Below are 16,693 nucleotides of genomic sequence, written 5' to 3' on the forward strand. Positions count from 1 at the left end.
ATATGAACAGTAACGCGAGAAAATACAGGGAATCGCCAAAGATGTGCGAGGTTCTGGGTTCCCTTGGGTGTGTTGATGGGATGAGTGGAGGGAGGAAAAGACGGCAGGCCACTCGACAGGGCACAGGCGATGTTTGGCCCTACTCTCTTTCGCGTGAAGAGGGAGCCAGACTGGGAAAGATGTCTGCCCCACAGCACAACCCACCCAGGTCGCGTGGAATTACGTCGTGAAGTCAAGTCGGGGTTTGTCCTCAGGATGGGCGGATACGCCCAATTCCTTTGCTATGTACGTCTGGATACCGACTCGGGCAGTGATTTAAGAAGAGGGGGAAAGTAAATTGAGGATGAGGAAAATGTGAGAGAAGAAAAAGAGAACCTGCTGTGGCCTGTTTGTTGAGCAGGTCCTGGTACCGTATTATGAAATACCAAATTCACCACTTCAGGGCATGCAGGAGAATTGAAAGCAAGTGGACGCTCTGAGGTGGTATTATTGGTACTGTCAGAGCAGGAAAAGCAGAGCAATAATGGCCTGGGCACCGGAAGTTGTCAAGGCAATGAGGCCACTGAACAAAACGCGCCAAAGAACGTGATGCAGCGCGGCACGATCACCAAAACAAGACCTCGTTGCTAGGCAACCGGGGACGCACTTCACGACACGCGTAGTCCCGTGATTCTTACCTAGCCACACCATGGCGGTGGCGTCACATATCACGTGACAATAACACAGCCACATCCGTAAATTATTCCAGCGAACATTTTTGCTTCAATTGGGTCAAGAGAGGAGGTGCTTCTGAAATAATAATACATCCCCAACTCCTCGACAATATCTCGGCTGAATTCGGCCTGCGGACTGAGCGGTATCTCATTTCTCTCACCGCTTTGTACCTTTCTTTCGTTTTGTGCGAGCATGGCTCAGCATTAGTCCGCTTGACTTCAACAAATATAACCTTTCGCTGTCTATCTCCCAATCGGTCGATTCCACCGCAGAGGACCTCACTTTGTTAGTGCATACTCTTCATCATGCTTCAAACTCGGGTTCTGCTTCCGGGAATCCGTCTCCCATTCCGATTTCTGTCGCGCGCTTCCTCTCGTGCCTACTCCGACGGTGCCCAGCAGCATGCTGATTCCCCCTCCTCCACTGAAACTTCGAGCTCGACCTTTGACCCCAGCATTGCATTCGCTCCTCCACCTACTCGCGGGGATTCTGGTGTCAATCTGCGCACATACACACCCCGCACACCTGGTGTTCGACATTTGCGAAGGCCCGTAAATGATCATCTATGGAAAGGTCGCCCGGTACACAGGCTGACGTTTCCGAAGAAAGGTCACGCCAAAGGAGGCCGAAATAACTCCGGGAGGATTACTGTCCGGCATCATGGTGGAGGGCACAAACGCAGAATCCGAGTTGTCGACTTTAAGAGAGAGGCTCCTGGCCCACACACAGTTGAGCGCATTGAGTACGACCCTGGTCGGAGTGCACACATTGCCCTTGTTCGCAGCCATCAGACCAAGTCGTTGAGTTATATTTTGGCCGCAGATGGCATGAGAGCAGGAGACGTTGTTCAGAGCTACATGTCCGGGATACCTGAAGACCTGTGGAAAACTATGGGAGGAGTTGTAGACCCTGGTGTGCTCGCAGCCAGAACAGCTTGGAGAGGAAATTGCTTGCCGCTACATATGATTCCGGTTGGGACGCTAATATTCAACGTGGGCTTATATCCCGGTAAAGGAGCTCAGCTTTGTCGGAGTGCCGGCACCTACGCGACAGTCATCGCAAAGGGAAGCAACGTACAATCGGCTGCGGCTAAACAAGAGGAAAACCAGGAGGGAACGGAAACCAAGAAGCCCATGACCCAGCGCGAGAAACAAAAGCAGGACCGTATTCTCAACCATATCACCATCCGCCTTCAAAGTGGTGAGGTCCGTCTTATTCATAAGGATTGCTGTGCTACTATCGGAGTTGCCAGCAATCCTAACTACCAGTACACCCAACTAGGAAAGGCAGGGCGGTCGCGCTGGCTTAATATCCGGCCAACAGTTCGCGGTGTTGCTATGAACGCTATGGACCACCCTCATGGTGGTGGACGAGGCAAGTCGAAGGGTAATGTGCACCCGAAGAGTCCTTGGGGTCTACCGGTACGTAACCTCCTTCTGAAGGTCAAGTTTAATATCTGTCTCAACATACTAATGTGCCACTCAGGCAAAATCTGGCTACAAGACTCGTCCCAAGTGGAGAGTCAACAAAGCTGTTGTTGTTCCAAGAGTTCGCAACCAGGGTAAGCGTCGCAGAGGGTACAGCTAGACGTGTTTGTCGTTCGATTCAACCGGGCTTTGATTATTGGGACGTCTTCAATGTCTCCGTTTGTATGTACTGTATTATAGATCGTCTTTTCAGTCCCATCAGACGGATCTGCCACCTCGAATATTCCCAAGATCATTTCTTCTCGGCTGAAAATGCTCATGGCTGCTGGCATTGTATATTATGGGCTGAATACTTGCCTCCATATCTGGCTTCCTTCAAACTTGCAAGCTGTAAGCTGCAGCCAAGACGATATTACTTGGGCATCGACTATCATTTCTCCCCCTCTGCAACGTGGCCGACTGGTCTTCAGAAGGAAAGATGATGCGCAAGGGAAGAGTCTCCAGCGAGGGGATGACCGCATTCCAAGACATATATGCAAATTCCCTTGCATCCTTTCAGATTTCAACTGCCTGAAGAAACTCATGTGGGGTTGAAAGAATGATTCTTGTTTTTGGAAGGTGATTGATGGATCCCTGGATCTCTCGGGTTTTCCTTGAAACAGAATGGCCTTGCTCGTATCCGCACTGGCCCATGTTGGAGGGACATGCGAACGAGGCGTTGGGAAGATCGTGGCGCAGTGCTGCCTATCCTGAACCTCCAACATTACGATTATTCATCAACCAGTGATTCCCTTTGCATCTCTCCATTGTTTCCTTTCCCCTTTTTGATGAGGGATCTACAGGTCAAAGCATATGCCCTTTGCTATTTTAGGGCGAGAACCTCCGACTCCTCGACTGCCGCTCGCTTTTCCAGATTTCCTCGCCTGTCCGTGTGCCCCACGCCATTGACAACGCTATGGCGAGCCATCTTGACGATCCATGCCAGCCGCGGATCGACCACGATATTGCGGCATCTCAGACTGGACAAAATTCGGCCGCTCAGCATCTTCTTCAAACCGCCGAGAGCTTTGGTGGTGGCGACAGCAACTACATCCCCCGTCCTAAGCGAATCGCATGTGCGGTTTGTCGGCGCCGGAAGCTCAGATGTGATGGGAGGAAGCCCAGCTGCGGCACCTGCTCGCGGTTAGGTCATGAATGCACGTACGATGAGGCGCGGAAGAAGAGTGGCCCAAAGCGGGGATATGTGAAGCAGCTAGAAGCCCGGTTAGGTGCGTTCGCCTGCTGAATGTTTAGTTGTGTCTCTGCGCTCCTGGTACTAATGCTGTCTATGAACGAAAGCCCAGGTCGAAACGCTGTTGAAGACCCAAGAGCCCAATGTGCCATCCGCCCAAGGACCTAGCTTCCCAAGCGCTCTGCCGAATGAGCCCACTGGTATGACCGAGATGCATGCGATGGGGGCTGGCATGAACACTTCGATCTCCCCCATTGAGGGTCCAGCGGCTGGTTCGACCTCACAATTTACACCGGAAGGGGTGGACGCAACTAACACATTTGGGTGGGATATGATCGGGTTAGGGTTGGAAGAGCCTCTCCCGTCTCGCGAGGTTATGGATGAGCTGTATGTCTACTCTCTATCTCTATTGGTGAGCGCGCTTCTCATTTTCTCGACAGGAACCAAGTCTATTTTGAGAAGACCCATGCCTTTATGCCGATCATCCACCGTCCTCGATACCTGGCCATGATGAATTTCGCCCCTAACTCACGGCCTCCGGCATGTCTACGGTACATAGTTTGGTGTCATGCCGCAGTCGTCAGCGACAAGTATTCTGACTTACATTCGCTTTTCTACCAACGCGCTCGGAAGTACGCCGAACTGGATCAGATGAAAGGTCTTGGGGAAAACATTCTTAGCCTCGCACATTGTCAAGCATGGATCCTTATCGCTTGCTACGAGTACAAGATGATGTTCTTTCCCAGGGCATGGATCAGCACTGGTATAGCGGCTAGGCTAGCTGTAATGCTTGGTTTACATCGTCTGGATGGCGAGGGCCTCGAGGTGAAACAGTGCTTGCCGCCGCCAAGAGACTGGGTAGAGAAAGAAGAGCGACGCAGAGTTTTTTGGATGACTTTCGCTGTCGATAGATATGCAAGTATCGGGACAGGATGGGCCACTTGTATCGATGAGAGAGATGTCAGTTATGCCCTCAATACTTTGATACTAACGGTTTGAGGTGACTCACAGAACTGGACAGGTCATGACGAAACTTCCATCAAGCGAAGAAGCATTCGTTAACGGCAAGTTCGAAAAGACTGCCCGCCTAAGCGAAGCTCTCCTCGGTGATGAGCTTGCGGAGCTATCACCTTTTGCTAGTGTTGCATTCGTCTCTTGTCTTTTTGGTCGAAATCTGACCCATCTCCACCGTCCTGAACCGGAGGACAATGACAACGATCTTAATGGGGTGTTCTGGCAGCGCCATAGGTCCCATGATAATATCTTGCTTCATTTCGCACTGTCAATGCCGAACCACTTGCGGCTCCCGGCCGGAATGGGTGATTCGAACGTTCTTTTCTGCAACCTGGCAGTCCACACATCCACTATATGTCTCCACCAAGCAGCAATATTCAAAGCTGAGAAGAACAGAATGCCTGAACAGATCATTCTGGAGAGCAAACGGAGATGCATCGTCGCAGCTGACCAGATCTCAAGCATAATGAAGATGGTGAGCTCTATGGATATTAGCAAAGTACGTTTCCCGAGGTTGCATTGGCTATCATAGCACCCGTTAACAGTCTACAGATGAACCCATTCATATCGTTCTGTGTCTATGTAGCGGCGCGCGTCTTCGTGCAGTATCTGAAATTTCGTCCTGATGACATGGCTGCTCGCTCTTCGTTGCAATTTGTCTTCTCTGTCCTTGACGCCTTGAAGAATAAGAACCCTCTCACCGAATCTTTCCTTGTTCAGCTCGAAGTTGACATTGAAGGAACTCCATTCCAAAATATCCGGATGGCACCGAATACTCAAAAGCCCCCGCAGAAGACTTTCTTTGAAGAAAGTGTGCACCATGATGGTGTATGTAACTACCCATTGTCCCGCTAATTAGACCGCACATCACTGACTCCCATATCTCTTAGACCGGCCTACCCACACTCCCAGCCAAGCGTCAGCCCGCCGCCGAGAAGGCTGGCAATTGCGTGGCATGGGATCCGACTCCTTCTGGACACCATCAGGGTCCTCCAGGAAATCTACCCTGTCTTCCTACCCGCCCAAGATCGCGACAACCTACGCAGCACGCAAACTCCGCCTCCAATCCCACACCGCAACCGCCTCCAACCATGAACATCAGCAATCTGCCAGGCTTCAGCAAAGCGCCCTTCATTCCTGGAGATCCCACACCAGGCGTCCTCTTCGACATCGAACCACCTTCGCGATTCCACGACGTGACAAACTCCGCGGCAGAAAGCTCCACCCCGTCAACTCTGAACTCCTCATCCAGCGCCTCATTCATGAGGACCGATCAATCGTCGTCCCCGAAACAGTCACAACCATCATCGTCTCTAGGTACCTCCGTCCAAGAGCGATCTGGAGATTTCGACGGAACGAATGTCAACCAATTCATAGAAACTTCAAACTCTACTTCCAATAATCCCTTATTCGTCATGGACCAACTCCAATCATCCGGAGCTGATGGGTCTCAGACCATGTCATCCGCATGGGGCTACCCTATTAATGTGACTGGCGATTTTAACGATCCAAATGCGGAGGTTATCGATCTGATGACGACAGACATGGATGGGTTTAGCGGGGCCCAATGGGCGCATATCTTAGGGTCCGCCGGGTGGAATCCATAACCTTGATAACCGTGAGCAGCGGTGATATCCTTACGACCTCGGGTAAATTACGATACACTTAATGACTTTGGGTAAGTGGTGGGAGTTTTGGGTAATATATCTCTGGTGGATTGCATTTTGACATTCTCGGGATACATGGACAGGACTGGAAACTTCGCGATATTTGTATATAATAATGTATATAATGGAATCTCGTCTCTGCGTTCGCGTATTGACCTCACACATCCGCTATGTCACATTTTTTGCCAGTGTATATTTATTATATGCCGATGGCATGACCTAACAGCGGCAACACCGAACAAGAGCCCCGACCACCGACTGACCTCAACTATAAATTCCCACCTCCAGCAGCCCCAACGATCCTCAGCCCCCCCGGTCCGTGCGAATCCGCCGTAGTCGAATAAGCCAACCAATACCGCGATGGGTGCCATGCAACGGCCGGAATCCCCGCATTCATACCCCCACCAGTAGCGACGGTGTGGACGCTCTCCCCCGTCTCCGCGTGGAAGATCTCAATTCCATTCCCGCCACACCCGACTTCGTCGCAGGCACCGCAGATGAACCGCCCGTCAAAGCTCCAGCTGACGCCGCGGACGGCGCCCCCGTTATTGCTTGATACGGTCCGCCGGCAGATCCAATCTGTTGTATCCCAAAGTGAAATGAGGGCGTCGCTACCACCGATCGCGAGGTAGCGGCCTGTTGGGGTCAGAGCTATGGAGAGACATGCCGATGTGTGAGCGTGGAGGGTGTGCAGGGTTTCGAAGGATGGGTAGGAGAGTACTTTGACGGTGCCTTCACCGGTTGTGGCGAGGAGATGGAGGTTCGGAGAAGTAGGTGTAGGGATGTGGTGGGAGAATGTCGTTGCGTTAGTTTGAATGGGTTGAGGGTGGGAGGGGAGAATCTTGTAGGTTGCTGGATCGGTCGTTGTTGATGTAGTAGGAGGTCCGCTGGAGGGTATTGGGGAGGACGGAGATTCAACGGAGATAGGAACGAGTGTATCATCCTGCGATTCGAGACCACAAGCGTAAGTGGCAAACAATCTCGGATTGCGGGGAGTTAGGATTCACCTTTCTCCCAGCCATAAGGACGGTGCCATCGGCAGACCAAGACAGAGTGAATGCCTCGCCGCCGACATCTAGACGGCTCACGCACGTCTTAGAACGTACGTCCCATATCCGCACCGTGCCATCGGTAGAGCAACTAGCTAGCTCTGAGTCGCGGACGGGATTGAAGATGACCTTTTCAATCCCCGCCGTGTGACCACGCAGGTCTGTCGAGTTTTTGGCTTGTGAGCGCTCGGGGTTCCAAATTCGAAGGGTGCGGTCTGCAGATCCTGTCGCGATCAGCTGGCCGGTAGGGTTCCATGCAATTGTTCGGATTCTGCCGTATTTCTATAAGCATGAGTTTCTGTTCCCGCACAAATGGGCTGGACGGTAGTCGTGGGTGTGGCCGACGGAGACGTACGTATGAGATCCTGGTGCCCGCGCTTGAGGATCATGATAGGCCTGTGTTTTAAGTAATCCAAAGTTATATGCGAAGCGCTCCTTGGATAGCAGAATGCGCCTTGGGGGCGCCATGTTTTATAGTATTAGTGGGTTTGGCGGAGCTCGTCTGCCCCGAGGGCGGGGTGTGGGCGAAGGTTCTCTGACAGGGGGAGGGATAGGAATTGGCGAGAGATCAACAGGTGGTATTGCATATATATTGCGACACTGCGGTTAGACGAGGATGAGTGGGAAGGCGTCGGGTTTGGGGGAATTTGGCGAGCTGCAACTCTGACGGAGGGAGAGCTTTGGGTTGGTTGCCGTTCAAAAGAGCGCGTGGTATTTATGCCTTGATGCCTGAGGCCTAAATATAGCTTTAAGAATCTTCGTCGGTATCCCGTCGCAATTGTGCGGGATCATTTACGCTTTCGCGGAAGAAATTCGTTTTTGCATCAAAAAGCTTGATCAAATACTACAGAAGGTATGTCCACGCTCGAACGGGACCTCTTGTCACCAAATTTTCGCAACTTTCCAAGCTTTACTCTCGGGGACGAGGACATCTGGCAGCAAGAACGCTCTCTACAACAGCCCCTATAAGCTCCATACGCGCAATTCATTGTATCTTCTTGGTTTTAGGAGTCTACTGGGCTCACTTAGCGATCCATGTTTGAGCTCGAAGGTGATGACGCCTCTGGGCGCGAAAAATGCTACACCACCATAGCTCAGTTGCCTCAATTTATTGACCCAAAACAACCCCCGGCCAGAAGTCCACCGTTCTCAGCAATTGAAGCTCATCCATTTGTACATACGGTATACACCATTCCTCAGATTCCGAACACCCGCTTCCGGCACTATACTGACGGGACATGAATAGGTCGAAGTCACGCTGCCTAGAGATGTCTACTCATCAATTGAGAGTTCGTTAGAATCTAAACTACCGAAGCTCAGATATGCTCGGCTTCACATGGCTCTTTCATCTTTAGTCGAAGGAGACTTTTTTAACACCTATATCAAAGCAGGTATATTACACGTTGGACCCTACTTGACATTTCTCGCATCAACCGCGTAGTACGTGGGCTTGTTGAGGAAACTTCCCCCTTGAATTAATACCGCATGGAAGCTGCACACTGACCACTTCCTAATATCAGGAAACTTTCTCATGATATCCGAAGGCTGGTCAGGTCTGGATAATGTCTTTACTCTCAGGGATGGTGAGTTACCTACTAGGGACTACACAGGCCGATGAAACTATGACTGACCTGTGCTCAAGGTATGTTGAGGCTGGAGCTTGGAAAAGAGGATTATGAGAGGACCGGGTTGACAGGGAAAGCTATCCGCACGGGCGGAAAGAAACATACAAAAGAAAGATATCGTACGAGATTTCCCGCGGGTCATCCCCGACAAGTATATAAACTAACGAAAATCTGCAGTTGTTGAGCTTAATCTACGGCTGCCATCGATGTTGCATGGCAAAAAGGGCTTTCAGAGGATAGAGTGGGCATTCAGAAAAGCCTTGGATAAGCCTGTTACCTGGCTGTTCTTTGATCTAGGATCGGAATCAACCGGCATGGCAGAAGGTAGGTCTTCGGGGCTTTACAGCCAAATCTTCTTTCCCGTATTTCTAGTAACCAGGAATAGATGATCCCTCTCTGAAGGGAAATAACCCTGAACTCATCTCCTGCGAACCAGTGCGCACTGTGCATGAAAATATTACTACCCCATCTTTCTCGGACTTGAAAATCACTGAGGAAACCTCCGAATCAGACCTAAAAAGCCTCTGCGGTGAGGTATCTGAGTGGCTGGCTATGGTTTCCCTTGGATCTCGTCGAGTGTCTGTCGGGGACGATATAGACCCGTTCCTGTGTCGATATGATGCGCCGGGGATCGGCGATTCGAGCGCATCTGACCTTGTTAGTCTGAAATGGCATGGGTTCATCCCTCCACAATGGGTTACGCAGTTATTCATTACGCTTTTGTAAGTCCCGTCCCATTTGTGTTTGCCATATTTGCGCAGCCCTAACTCCCTATAACCTCATGTAGCCGCGAAACAGCGCCTCGAGTTTCCAAGTCACGGACTTGGTTCACTCTCTCAGCAAGTGCACTCGGGAGGAACGCTACAGAGGGTAAAGATGGATGCACAATTATGGTACTACCTCCCGTGAGCTGTGCTGCTGCGCAGTGTCGTACTCCGGAAAACCAAGACGCAAAGGTTCAAGATATCCGCCATTCCATTTGTTGGGAGTTCGTTGGCGCGTCAATATTATAGAAATTCGGGGTACCCTTTCTCGAGTCTGTGTTGTAGACGGCTTTCCTCGAACTCTTACCCCTTTTCATTGTTGATGATGAGCAGGCCTTCCGTTATGTGCTATTGTACTGCCTGAAATCTTCCAGGAAGTATACACTGGGCACAGCAGACTAGTTCGAGACTCAACGTAGTCGCTGGTAAGAAAGGCTCTTGCTACGTTCAAGTCGACATAAACTCCAATAACAAAGTCGGTGGTGGATATAAACCGCGAGATCAACATCCCTGGGCATATTCAAGCAAGGCCACCGGTCATACTAGACACAGCTCTGTCCACTCTAGTCGAGCAGAATGAGGCCGGATTGAGAGGCATCGAATAGCGAACAGGAGGAATAGAGCAATGAACTTCCGGTCCCAGTAGTAGGACCATTGTAATGGAAAAAGGCCAGCAGAGTCAGATGTAATCATTGATCGAAAGCTAAGACATGTTCCCACCAACACACGAAGGCGTATCATCCAATAAACCCTAATCAAGAATGGAAATCCGACGCCTATGCTAAATTGTCTGGAACTTGGTTTCTCGGAAACGCCATATCCATTCAGACGACTCCAAAAAAGGAAAGTACTTCAATCATCCAACAAGGTCATTAACCACATCTTGGAGAATCGGTCGATTTCCAAGAATCTTCTGGCCACTCAAAAGCTTCGCTCCTTTCTTCGCAGGCTTCCTGAGCCCTTTCCCCGTCTGCCGTCCTTCGACAAGGCTCAACGGTTTGCGTGGCGGCTTCTTCACTGGGGACTTCTTTTTGGGACTGGGTGTTGATCGATCATACGTCGAAGCGGGGACATCGTCAAAAATGTGATTCTCAAGCGCGTTCTTCGGCAGGTCGTAGACCCAGCCTCGTTGCTGCACTAGTTTCACGTACTTGCCGAGGAGCTCGTTACCGTCGCGGAGGGTGCGTTTACTTCCCACAACAAGAAGCTTTGTGCGGGCTCGTGTGAAGGCGACATTGACCCGTCGCCAGTCGCTAAGTAAGTCGCCGACGTGGTTTTCCGGGTTGCTCCTGACACAGCTCAGGATGATAATCTCCTTGTCTCGCCCTTGAAACTTGTCTGCGGTGTGCATCTCAAGTTCTGGGAGGTGGTGACGGAGATTTTGCTTGAGGAGAGAAAGCTGACTGCGATAGAATGTGATGACACCAATGCTGCGTACGGGAATGCCGCATGAGATGAAGGCCTCAACAAGTTGAGTGCATAACATTGCCTCGGTGGGATTCACAATCCGTGAGCCATTTGCGACATCGCCAGCAGACGTACCGAGTGGGTCTGTGTTGACGAGGGAAGTTTTCGCTGAGGGATCAAGCAGGTCACGGAGCCAGCAGCGGCCGTGGCCAGTTCCCAAGCAAAGTTGACGGTTTCTGCTGGGCTCAGAGAAGTCGTTAAGGTGGTGCTGCTTGAGGGCTCCGATATTGGGGATTTCCAAGGAGCGGGCTGAGACCTCTGGGGTACCGCATTTTAGACGACCCGAGTAGATGAGTGTGTTTGAGAGAAGCATGATGTCCTCGCACATTCGGTACTGATGTTCAAGATTCACGACCGACGCAGGGTGAGCATCCGAAAGTAGCTTGAACAGACTGACATCAAGTCCGCCTGCCTGTGCTTCTTTATTTTGCACTAATGGTGGGAGTTGATAGTGGTCACCCACAAGAATAAAGGTCTTTGCCATACGAATAGGTCCTAAACACACTGGAAGTGTGATCTGGGAGGCTTCATCGACGATACAGTAATCGAATATGCGCTGACTGAAGACATTATGGCCAACTCCAAGACAGGTAGTCGCGACGACTTGGGAGTCCTCGTATGCAGCTTTCAGCTCCTCAATAGTTTTCTTCGGTGTCGCTGCAAGTTCTGCAAACTGGCGAATATCAGGATGCACCTTCGCAGCTGCTCCAATACGGAGAATGCGCATATTGTCATCCCGAACTTTCAATAGAATGTTGTCGACCGCTGTGTGAGTATATGATGTAAGGAGAACGCTCTTTCCTTGAGCGACGAGGGTGCGGAGGATATGAGCAATGGTAGTTGTCTTTCCTGTTCCCGGCATTCCCAAGACCAGTGCGTAGTCCTGCGCGCTCATCACCTTGTTGATTGCTTGTTTTTGATCAATATTCAGGCTAGACTTGTCTAAGCCACACATCTCGGGGATGGTGGTTTTGAATGCCGGTGGCTCTCCTCCAATAATCAACTTCCTGAGTTGGCCAGCCTGGAAAAGGTCTTTCTCCATCATAGCTATTAGGTTGCTTCGAACGATGGCCATCCCGTTGCTGAATTCATCTTTGTCCAGTCGATAGAGGATCTCTTCTGCCTGTATAGATGGCGCTCTTGAGGGAGCATTTTCATCTGTGATCTCCATGATTCCTCGAAATGATTGGTTCATTTGGGGATCGAAGTCGCTTGTTCTGGTTCGGGAATTGTGAAGTCTTCGATCCACGGCGACGGTAATACGCCGAGGGCTGATTTGAACAACATACCCATTCGCCAGAGCAAAGTGACCCTTCTCATCCGAAACGACTATCGGCTCTCCAATGGTGATCTGGGATTCGGCAAATGAGAACGAGGGAGACAGTCGTTTCTTGACGAACGTATACCGGTATCGATTGATTTTTGTTCCATCCCTGTCTTCGCAAGCCGTTCCAGGTTCAATAACAATGTTGCCAAAGCAGCGCCCCAAGGCTTCTCGCTCACTGCTGAGCAAAGTCCACAATTCCCTCTTGAACCTGATCATACTGAGTTCTTCTTTGGTGAGGAGGTCATCCCATTTCCTGAAGAAGTCACGATATGCTGGGGTCAGATGTTCCATAGCTTGCACAAACTCGTCACCAAGGCCGCTAGTTTCGCCGTCTCCGCCATCTGAAAGCTTATGATATATGAAACACGGCGTCTTCGAATAGCAATTCGCACACATCGAAGGCCTCTTGACCATAGGTGGTAGATTCGTTCTGTCGCGTACAAAACCCGCTACATGATTGCGTTGCTGTATCATATGGAGTAGCTCATGTCGAAGGCCTCGTACTCGCAGAATTTTAGAGGTCTCGAGGTAATAGAGAAGCCCGAATGTAACCTCCACATCTGGTATACCGGTCATATTAGCAAACATCCGGCCATAGCAAAGCGTAACGCAGCATAAGACGTATGCTTACCATAGCGGTCAGAAAGGAGCAACGTGTATAGCGCCGTCTGAGCTCTATGTGCCTGGTTTGTCTCTTTATTACCAGTTTTGAGCTCCAGAGGCACAACCAGATTTCGGTCACCCTGTCCCTCATTGCAGGCGACTTGAACGGTGGCATCAATATTGCCTTTCAGGCCGTACATTGGTGACCATATGTGCTCTTCCACCTCAAGCAGTTTGTTAACGCTCAGTTTCAAATTCGAACTATTTCGGTCCTCTACAATTGATTGAGCCTGTTGTAGATCAGCGAGAAACTTGGAAGGCGACCTGTTCGGCTGTACTCACGGTGGGCTTTGGCCGAAGAAATAGATCCGCCCAATGCTGGATACCTGGAATTCTGGACATCAGATGGTCAACAGCTTCGTGAATACTCATGTGGATCAGGTATAACTCCTCGGCATGTCTGACTGCGACATCTTCAACGAGCGTTCTCAACGACGCTGTATCCCATATATTGAGTTTCATAGCCTCCTGGAAGACCTCGTGGAATATGTTTCCAAATACCTGCGGCTTCCCGAGATCAGAGCTCCTTTTGATGCGGTCTTGGAGCACAGCTCGCCGCTGGCAACTGATTGAGTCTGCTATGACTGTTGCGGATATAAGGTGGTCGGGGTGGATAATGATCATATTCTGAGCATTACTGACAATGCAGTGACCCGCCGCGTCGAACTCGCCGATCAAGTGTATATAAGAATTCTTGTCGCACGGGCTGTCGATCCAGGAGTCCCGAAGCACGATGACCTTCTTACGCTTTGTGACCTCATCTTGGATAGACAGAACCTTTTTACAATGTTAGTTCATGTTAAGAAACTATGAGGGATGTATGGCAAACCTTTTCTGGTTGTATGCGTCCGTTCGGGGTAGCATAAGTAGATTCAGCAGTGTCCATGATCAAGTACCGTTTGATAGCTTTACGGCCTCTAGAGTTCTAATTATAAAGTACTTAGCAAAGACCTAGGGGACATATCAACTAAGAATGACGAACATAATCTGGGCCATCTTCACCTGCTTGTGCTATTGCTTGGTCCAAACAATCTGGGTCAAAGTCGTCGTCACCAAATTCATCACTAGAGGTTATATACTGATGTCTGTTTTCGTTATGCGATACACTTGTAGCCACTGGCGGCATTTCCCTCATATTTTGATGAGGAGGAAACTCCGAAATTGGAGGCTGTTGTTGAGGGGCCTTTGAGAGCTTATTGCTGGGCGTTTCGTCACATTCGGCGAGGATCTCATCTATATCGTCCGAAAATCCCTCAAAATCGTCGTCAAACTCATCAATGTGGAGGGTATGATCGGCTTTCGTCGGTAGAGGTTGGGTCATATTCGAAGGTAAATCATGAGCCATGTTGTTGAACGAAGCTTCGCCACTATCTAAGAGCAAAGCTTGCTTGGGTTCCGTAGTGGTACCTCCTGCTGCATTACCCATCCGAATAGGTTCCGCGAAAGGGTCCATTGCGGCTTCAGCAAGTTCGAGGAAATCGTCATCCAAGTCATCGTCACCGAAATCAGAAGATGTACCTTGCAGCATATTCTTGCTTGGCGGACCGCGTTGGCCATAAATGGCTGTCCCTTCGTCAGTTGGTTTGGTTGGTTTAGCTTCCAACGGTGTTGCTGATCGACTTCGCCGGGCTTTGGTGTGTGCTGGGATTGGGCTGATCTGATGGTGATCTGCTTGCTGAGGAGGGGCTCTTCTCAGGCTTCTCTCCATTTCCTTGACAAGAGAACTGAAATTGGATGCTTTGAAATCCTTGGGAATCATTGTGTTGCTGCGGGTCCGTGAGAAGATAGCACGCCCTGTTGGATGCCTTTCCCCATCTACCTTCCTCCTCTTCGCCTTGGAACTAGGCCATTCAGCAATACAGCTGTTTGACCGCCTTAATCCGGAAGAATCCTGTCCTGTTTTAGCTGATGCTGGTGTGCGTGGAGAGGATGATAGGAGGTTTGCGAAACGCGGTTGCTGAAGATCAGAAACATTGGTATTTTTGGCAACGTAGTTATTCCACAAATCAGTGGCAAGATCATTTTGTGGGGTTTTGAGCACGGTCTGGAAGGACTGTAGGTCAAAGGATCCATTTTGCGCTCCTTTGGAGCTTTCGGTTAGAGGAGAGCTGCTCTGTGAAGAGCTATGGCGGCGTTTCTTGCTTTGCGTTGCCGGTGTCTGTATGCTTGCGTTTGAGCTCGGCGGGACATGTTGCCAAATAACGTAGTCTTCCGGTGTGAAATCGTTTCCAATGGGGACCCGACTGAAAGCGTCTTCTGCGTTGCCGATAAGATCTGCGAGTGGCAGCCTGTTCGCAGGAGTCTGGGGGGGTTCTTTGGCAATGTTTTCCTCTGCCGTCTCCCGCAAAGGTTGTTGCGGGTCAGATTTCGGCTCGTCTTGCTCTACCACACCATTCAGCCAAGAGGTTTGGTTCTCTTTGTTCGCACGTCCCCCCGGAAGATATGGCTTCGCTGGTGATGCCTCGGCTCCATTCTCATTATTGCTTGCATATCGGAAAGCGTTTAATTTCGAGAGGGATGTCGACGAGGGCGGAATTCGCTGCAGTTGTCCATACGTGGGGTTCATATTGGTGCTTTTTCCCCGCGAGCAAAGAGCGACAGGGCATTTCGATGAGGGGTCTGGTTCGAGGATTCAGTCAAGCTGCAACGTGCGGTTGTAGAAGCAGGGGGAACATACCAGCTGATATTTGCCATAGACAAAGAGAAAAGGATATCGCTTGTCTGACTCCAAGGTGCAGGTGCCGCTCGAGTCGGCACAAGTTGTTGTTTGACCCAGTGAAGGGCGCGGTGATATCTCTTTTGGGACGCGTCGACGCGTCCAGTCCTATAGCAGCCTCAGGCAGAAAGAGGCTTTAAGGCCTGAATCATAAGGCAGAAAGGCGGCATCCAAACCTTCCCAGTTGGGCCTAGTACCTTGACTCCATCGGCCTTTTGCGGCTTCGCAATGTCGTCCACCGGGGTCATCTCGTCACCCTTCTACCTCTATCTTGTCACAACCTGCGGCCCGAGCGAACGATCCTATTCCGGGTTTTCTCAATTGGCCATCTTCCCTCACCTCTGGCCGATAAAGTCTTCAATTTCGGGCACCGTTGGTCTCCGCGAGCTCGCCCCACTGTGTACAACAGGGGTCCATAACCGCCACCGCTATCCCGACCGGTTAACAAGCTCAAAGAACGATACGCATATACACAATGACTGCTCGCCCATTGACACATTGCCTTCGTGCCCGCTGTGTTCGGCGCTGCCCCCAGAGCATCCAGGGTTTCTCCACGCGAAGCAACCTCCGCGCCGCCGACCATGGCGACCACTACGACCCTCCTACCGGGTACCTCTTCGGCGTTAAGCCAGGCCAGAAATATGTGAAGGAAGGCTGGGAGAACATTTGGTACTACGGTTTCATTGGCAGTCTGCTCGTTGCTGGAGTTGCATACGTTTTCAAGCCGGACACCTCGTACGTCCTACCGTTTTGACTCTCCCAAGCTTTCCTAATACAATTTTTTCGGATTACCTGACTAACCCGCTTTCTAGGATACAAACATGGGCTTTGGAAGAAGCCCGACGGAGACTGGAAGCGGAAGGTATTCTCGAGGACCCTCAGGGCAAGTGATATGTGTACCACCCGATTTTCCTTGTACATTGTACATAGAGTGATCAGAAAAGACAATCTCGGTCAAGTGTTCGCACCAACCCCGGTGAAGACGCATTGTTCCGGATTTAGATGGTGTTGGTTGCCTTGTGTTCTCCT

The 16,693-nt window shown here is 50.6% G+C and overlaps 6 protein-coding genes across 6 annotated transcripts; 4 read left to right on the top strand and 2 right to left on the bottom strand.

Moving 5' to 3' along the window:
- Window positions 1–777: 777 nt before the first annotated feature.
- On the top strand, window positions 778–2,849 carry BJX67DRAFT_358042 (mitochondrial 54S ribosomal protein uL2m). Its single transcript, XM_071029542.1, has 2 exons — window positions 778–2,135; window positions 2,200–2,849. The coding sequence occupies exons 1-2, from the start codon at window positions 1,020–1,022 to the stop codon at window positions 2,299–2,301; spliced, it is 1,218 nt and encodes a 405-aa protein (XP_070884455.1). The 5' UTR covers window positions 778–1,019; the 3' UTR covers window positions 2,302–2,849.
- On the top strand, window positions 2,850–6,202 carry BJX67DRAFT_358043 (putative C6 transcription factor Prf). The gene is made up of 6 exons (XM_071029543.1): window positions 2,850–3,409; window positions 3,480–3,759; window positions 3,813–4,332; window positions 4,394–4,885; window positions 4,939–5,214; window positions 5,277–6,202. The coding sequence occupies exons 1-6, from the start codon at window positions 3,097–3,099 to the stop codon at window positions 5,991–5,993; spliced, it is 2,598 nt and encodes an 865-aa protein (XP_070884456.1). The 5' UTR covers window positions 2,850–3,096; the 3' UTR covers window positions 5,994–6,202.
- On the bottom strand, window positions 6,203–7,765 carry BJX67DRAFT_358047 (WD repeat-containing protein). The gene is made up of 3 exons (XM_071029544.1): window positions 7,458–7,765; window positions 7,061–7,373; window positions 6,203–6,996 (listed from the first exon to the last, which is right to left on the bottom strand). The coding sequence occupies exons 1-3, from the start codon at window positions 7,568–7,570 to the stop codon at window positions 6,322–6,324; spliced, it is 1,101 nt and encodes a 366-aa protein (XP_070884457.1). The 5' UTR covers window positions 7,571–7,765; the 3' UTR covers window positions 6,203–6,321.
- A 372-nt stretch (window positions 7,766–8,137) lies between these two features.
- On the top strand, window positions 8,138–9,740 carry BJX67DRAFT_373119 (ribonuclease P protein subunit p40; the record flags this gene model as incomplete). Its single annotated transcript, XM_071031349.1, has 7 exons — window positions 8,138–8,284; window positions 8,349–8,493; window positions 8,623–8,685; window positions 8,745–8,846; window positions 8,905–9,051; window positions 9,113–9,449; window positions 9,515–9,740. The coding sequence occupies 7 exons, from the start codon at window positions 8,138–8,140 to the stop codon at window positions 9,738–9,740; spliced, it is 1,167 nt and encodes a 388-aa protein (XP_070884458.1).
- A 3,912-nt stretch (window positions 9,741–13,652) lies between these two features.
- Window positions 13,653–15,867, bottom strand: BJX67DRAFT_175221 (bifunctional ATP-dependent DNA helicase/ssDNA endodeoxyribonuclease DNA2). The gene is made up of 4 exons (XM_071025130.1): window positions 15,626–15,867; window positions 13,951–15,567; window positions 13,778–13,865; window positions 13,653–13,725 (listed from the first exon to the last, which is right to left on the bottom strand). Exons 2-3 carry the CDS (start codon window positions 15,512–15,514, stop codon window positions 13,837–13,839), a joined length of 1,593 nt encoding a protein of 530 aa, XP_070884459.1. The 5' UTR covers window positions 15,515–15,567; window positions 15,626–15,867; the 3' UTR covers window positions 13,653–13,725; window positions 13,778–13,836.
- Window positions 15,868–16,139: 272 nt separating this feature from the next.
- BJX67DRAFT_382713 (uncharacterized protein) lies at window positions 16,140–16,555 on the top strand (the record flags this gene model as incomplete). Its single annotated transcript, XM_071033291.1, has 2 exons — window positions 16,140–16,399; window positions 16,477–16,555. 2 exons carry the CDS (start codon window positions 16,140–16,142, stop codon window positions 16,553–16,555), a joined length of 339 nt encoding a protein of 112 aa, XP_070884460.1.
- Window positions 16,556–16,693: the final 138 nt, after the last annotated feature.

The sequence above is a fragment of the Aspergillus lucknowensis genome (genome assembly GCF_044049455.1).
Source record: "Aspergillus lucknowensis strain CBS 449.75 chromosome Unknown BJX67scaffold_31, whole genome shotgun sequence".
NCBI lineage: Eukaryota > Fungi > Ascomycota > Eurotiomycetes > Eurotiales > Aspergillaceae > Aspergillus > Aspergillus lucknowensis.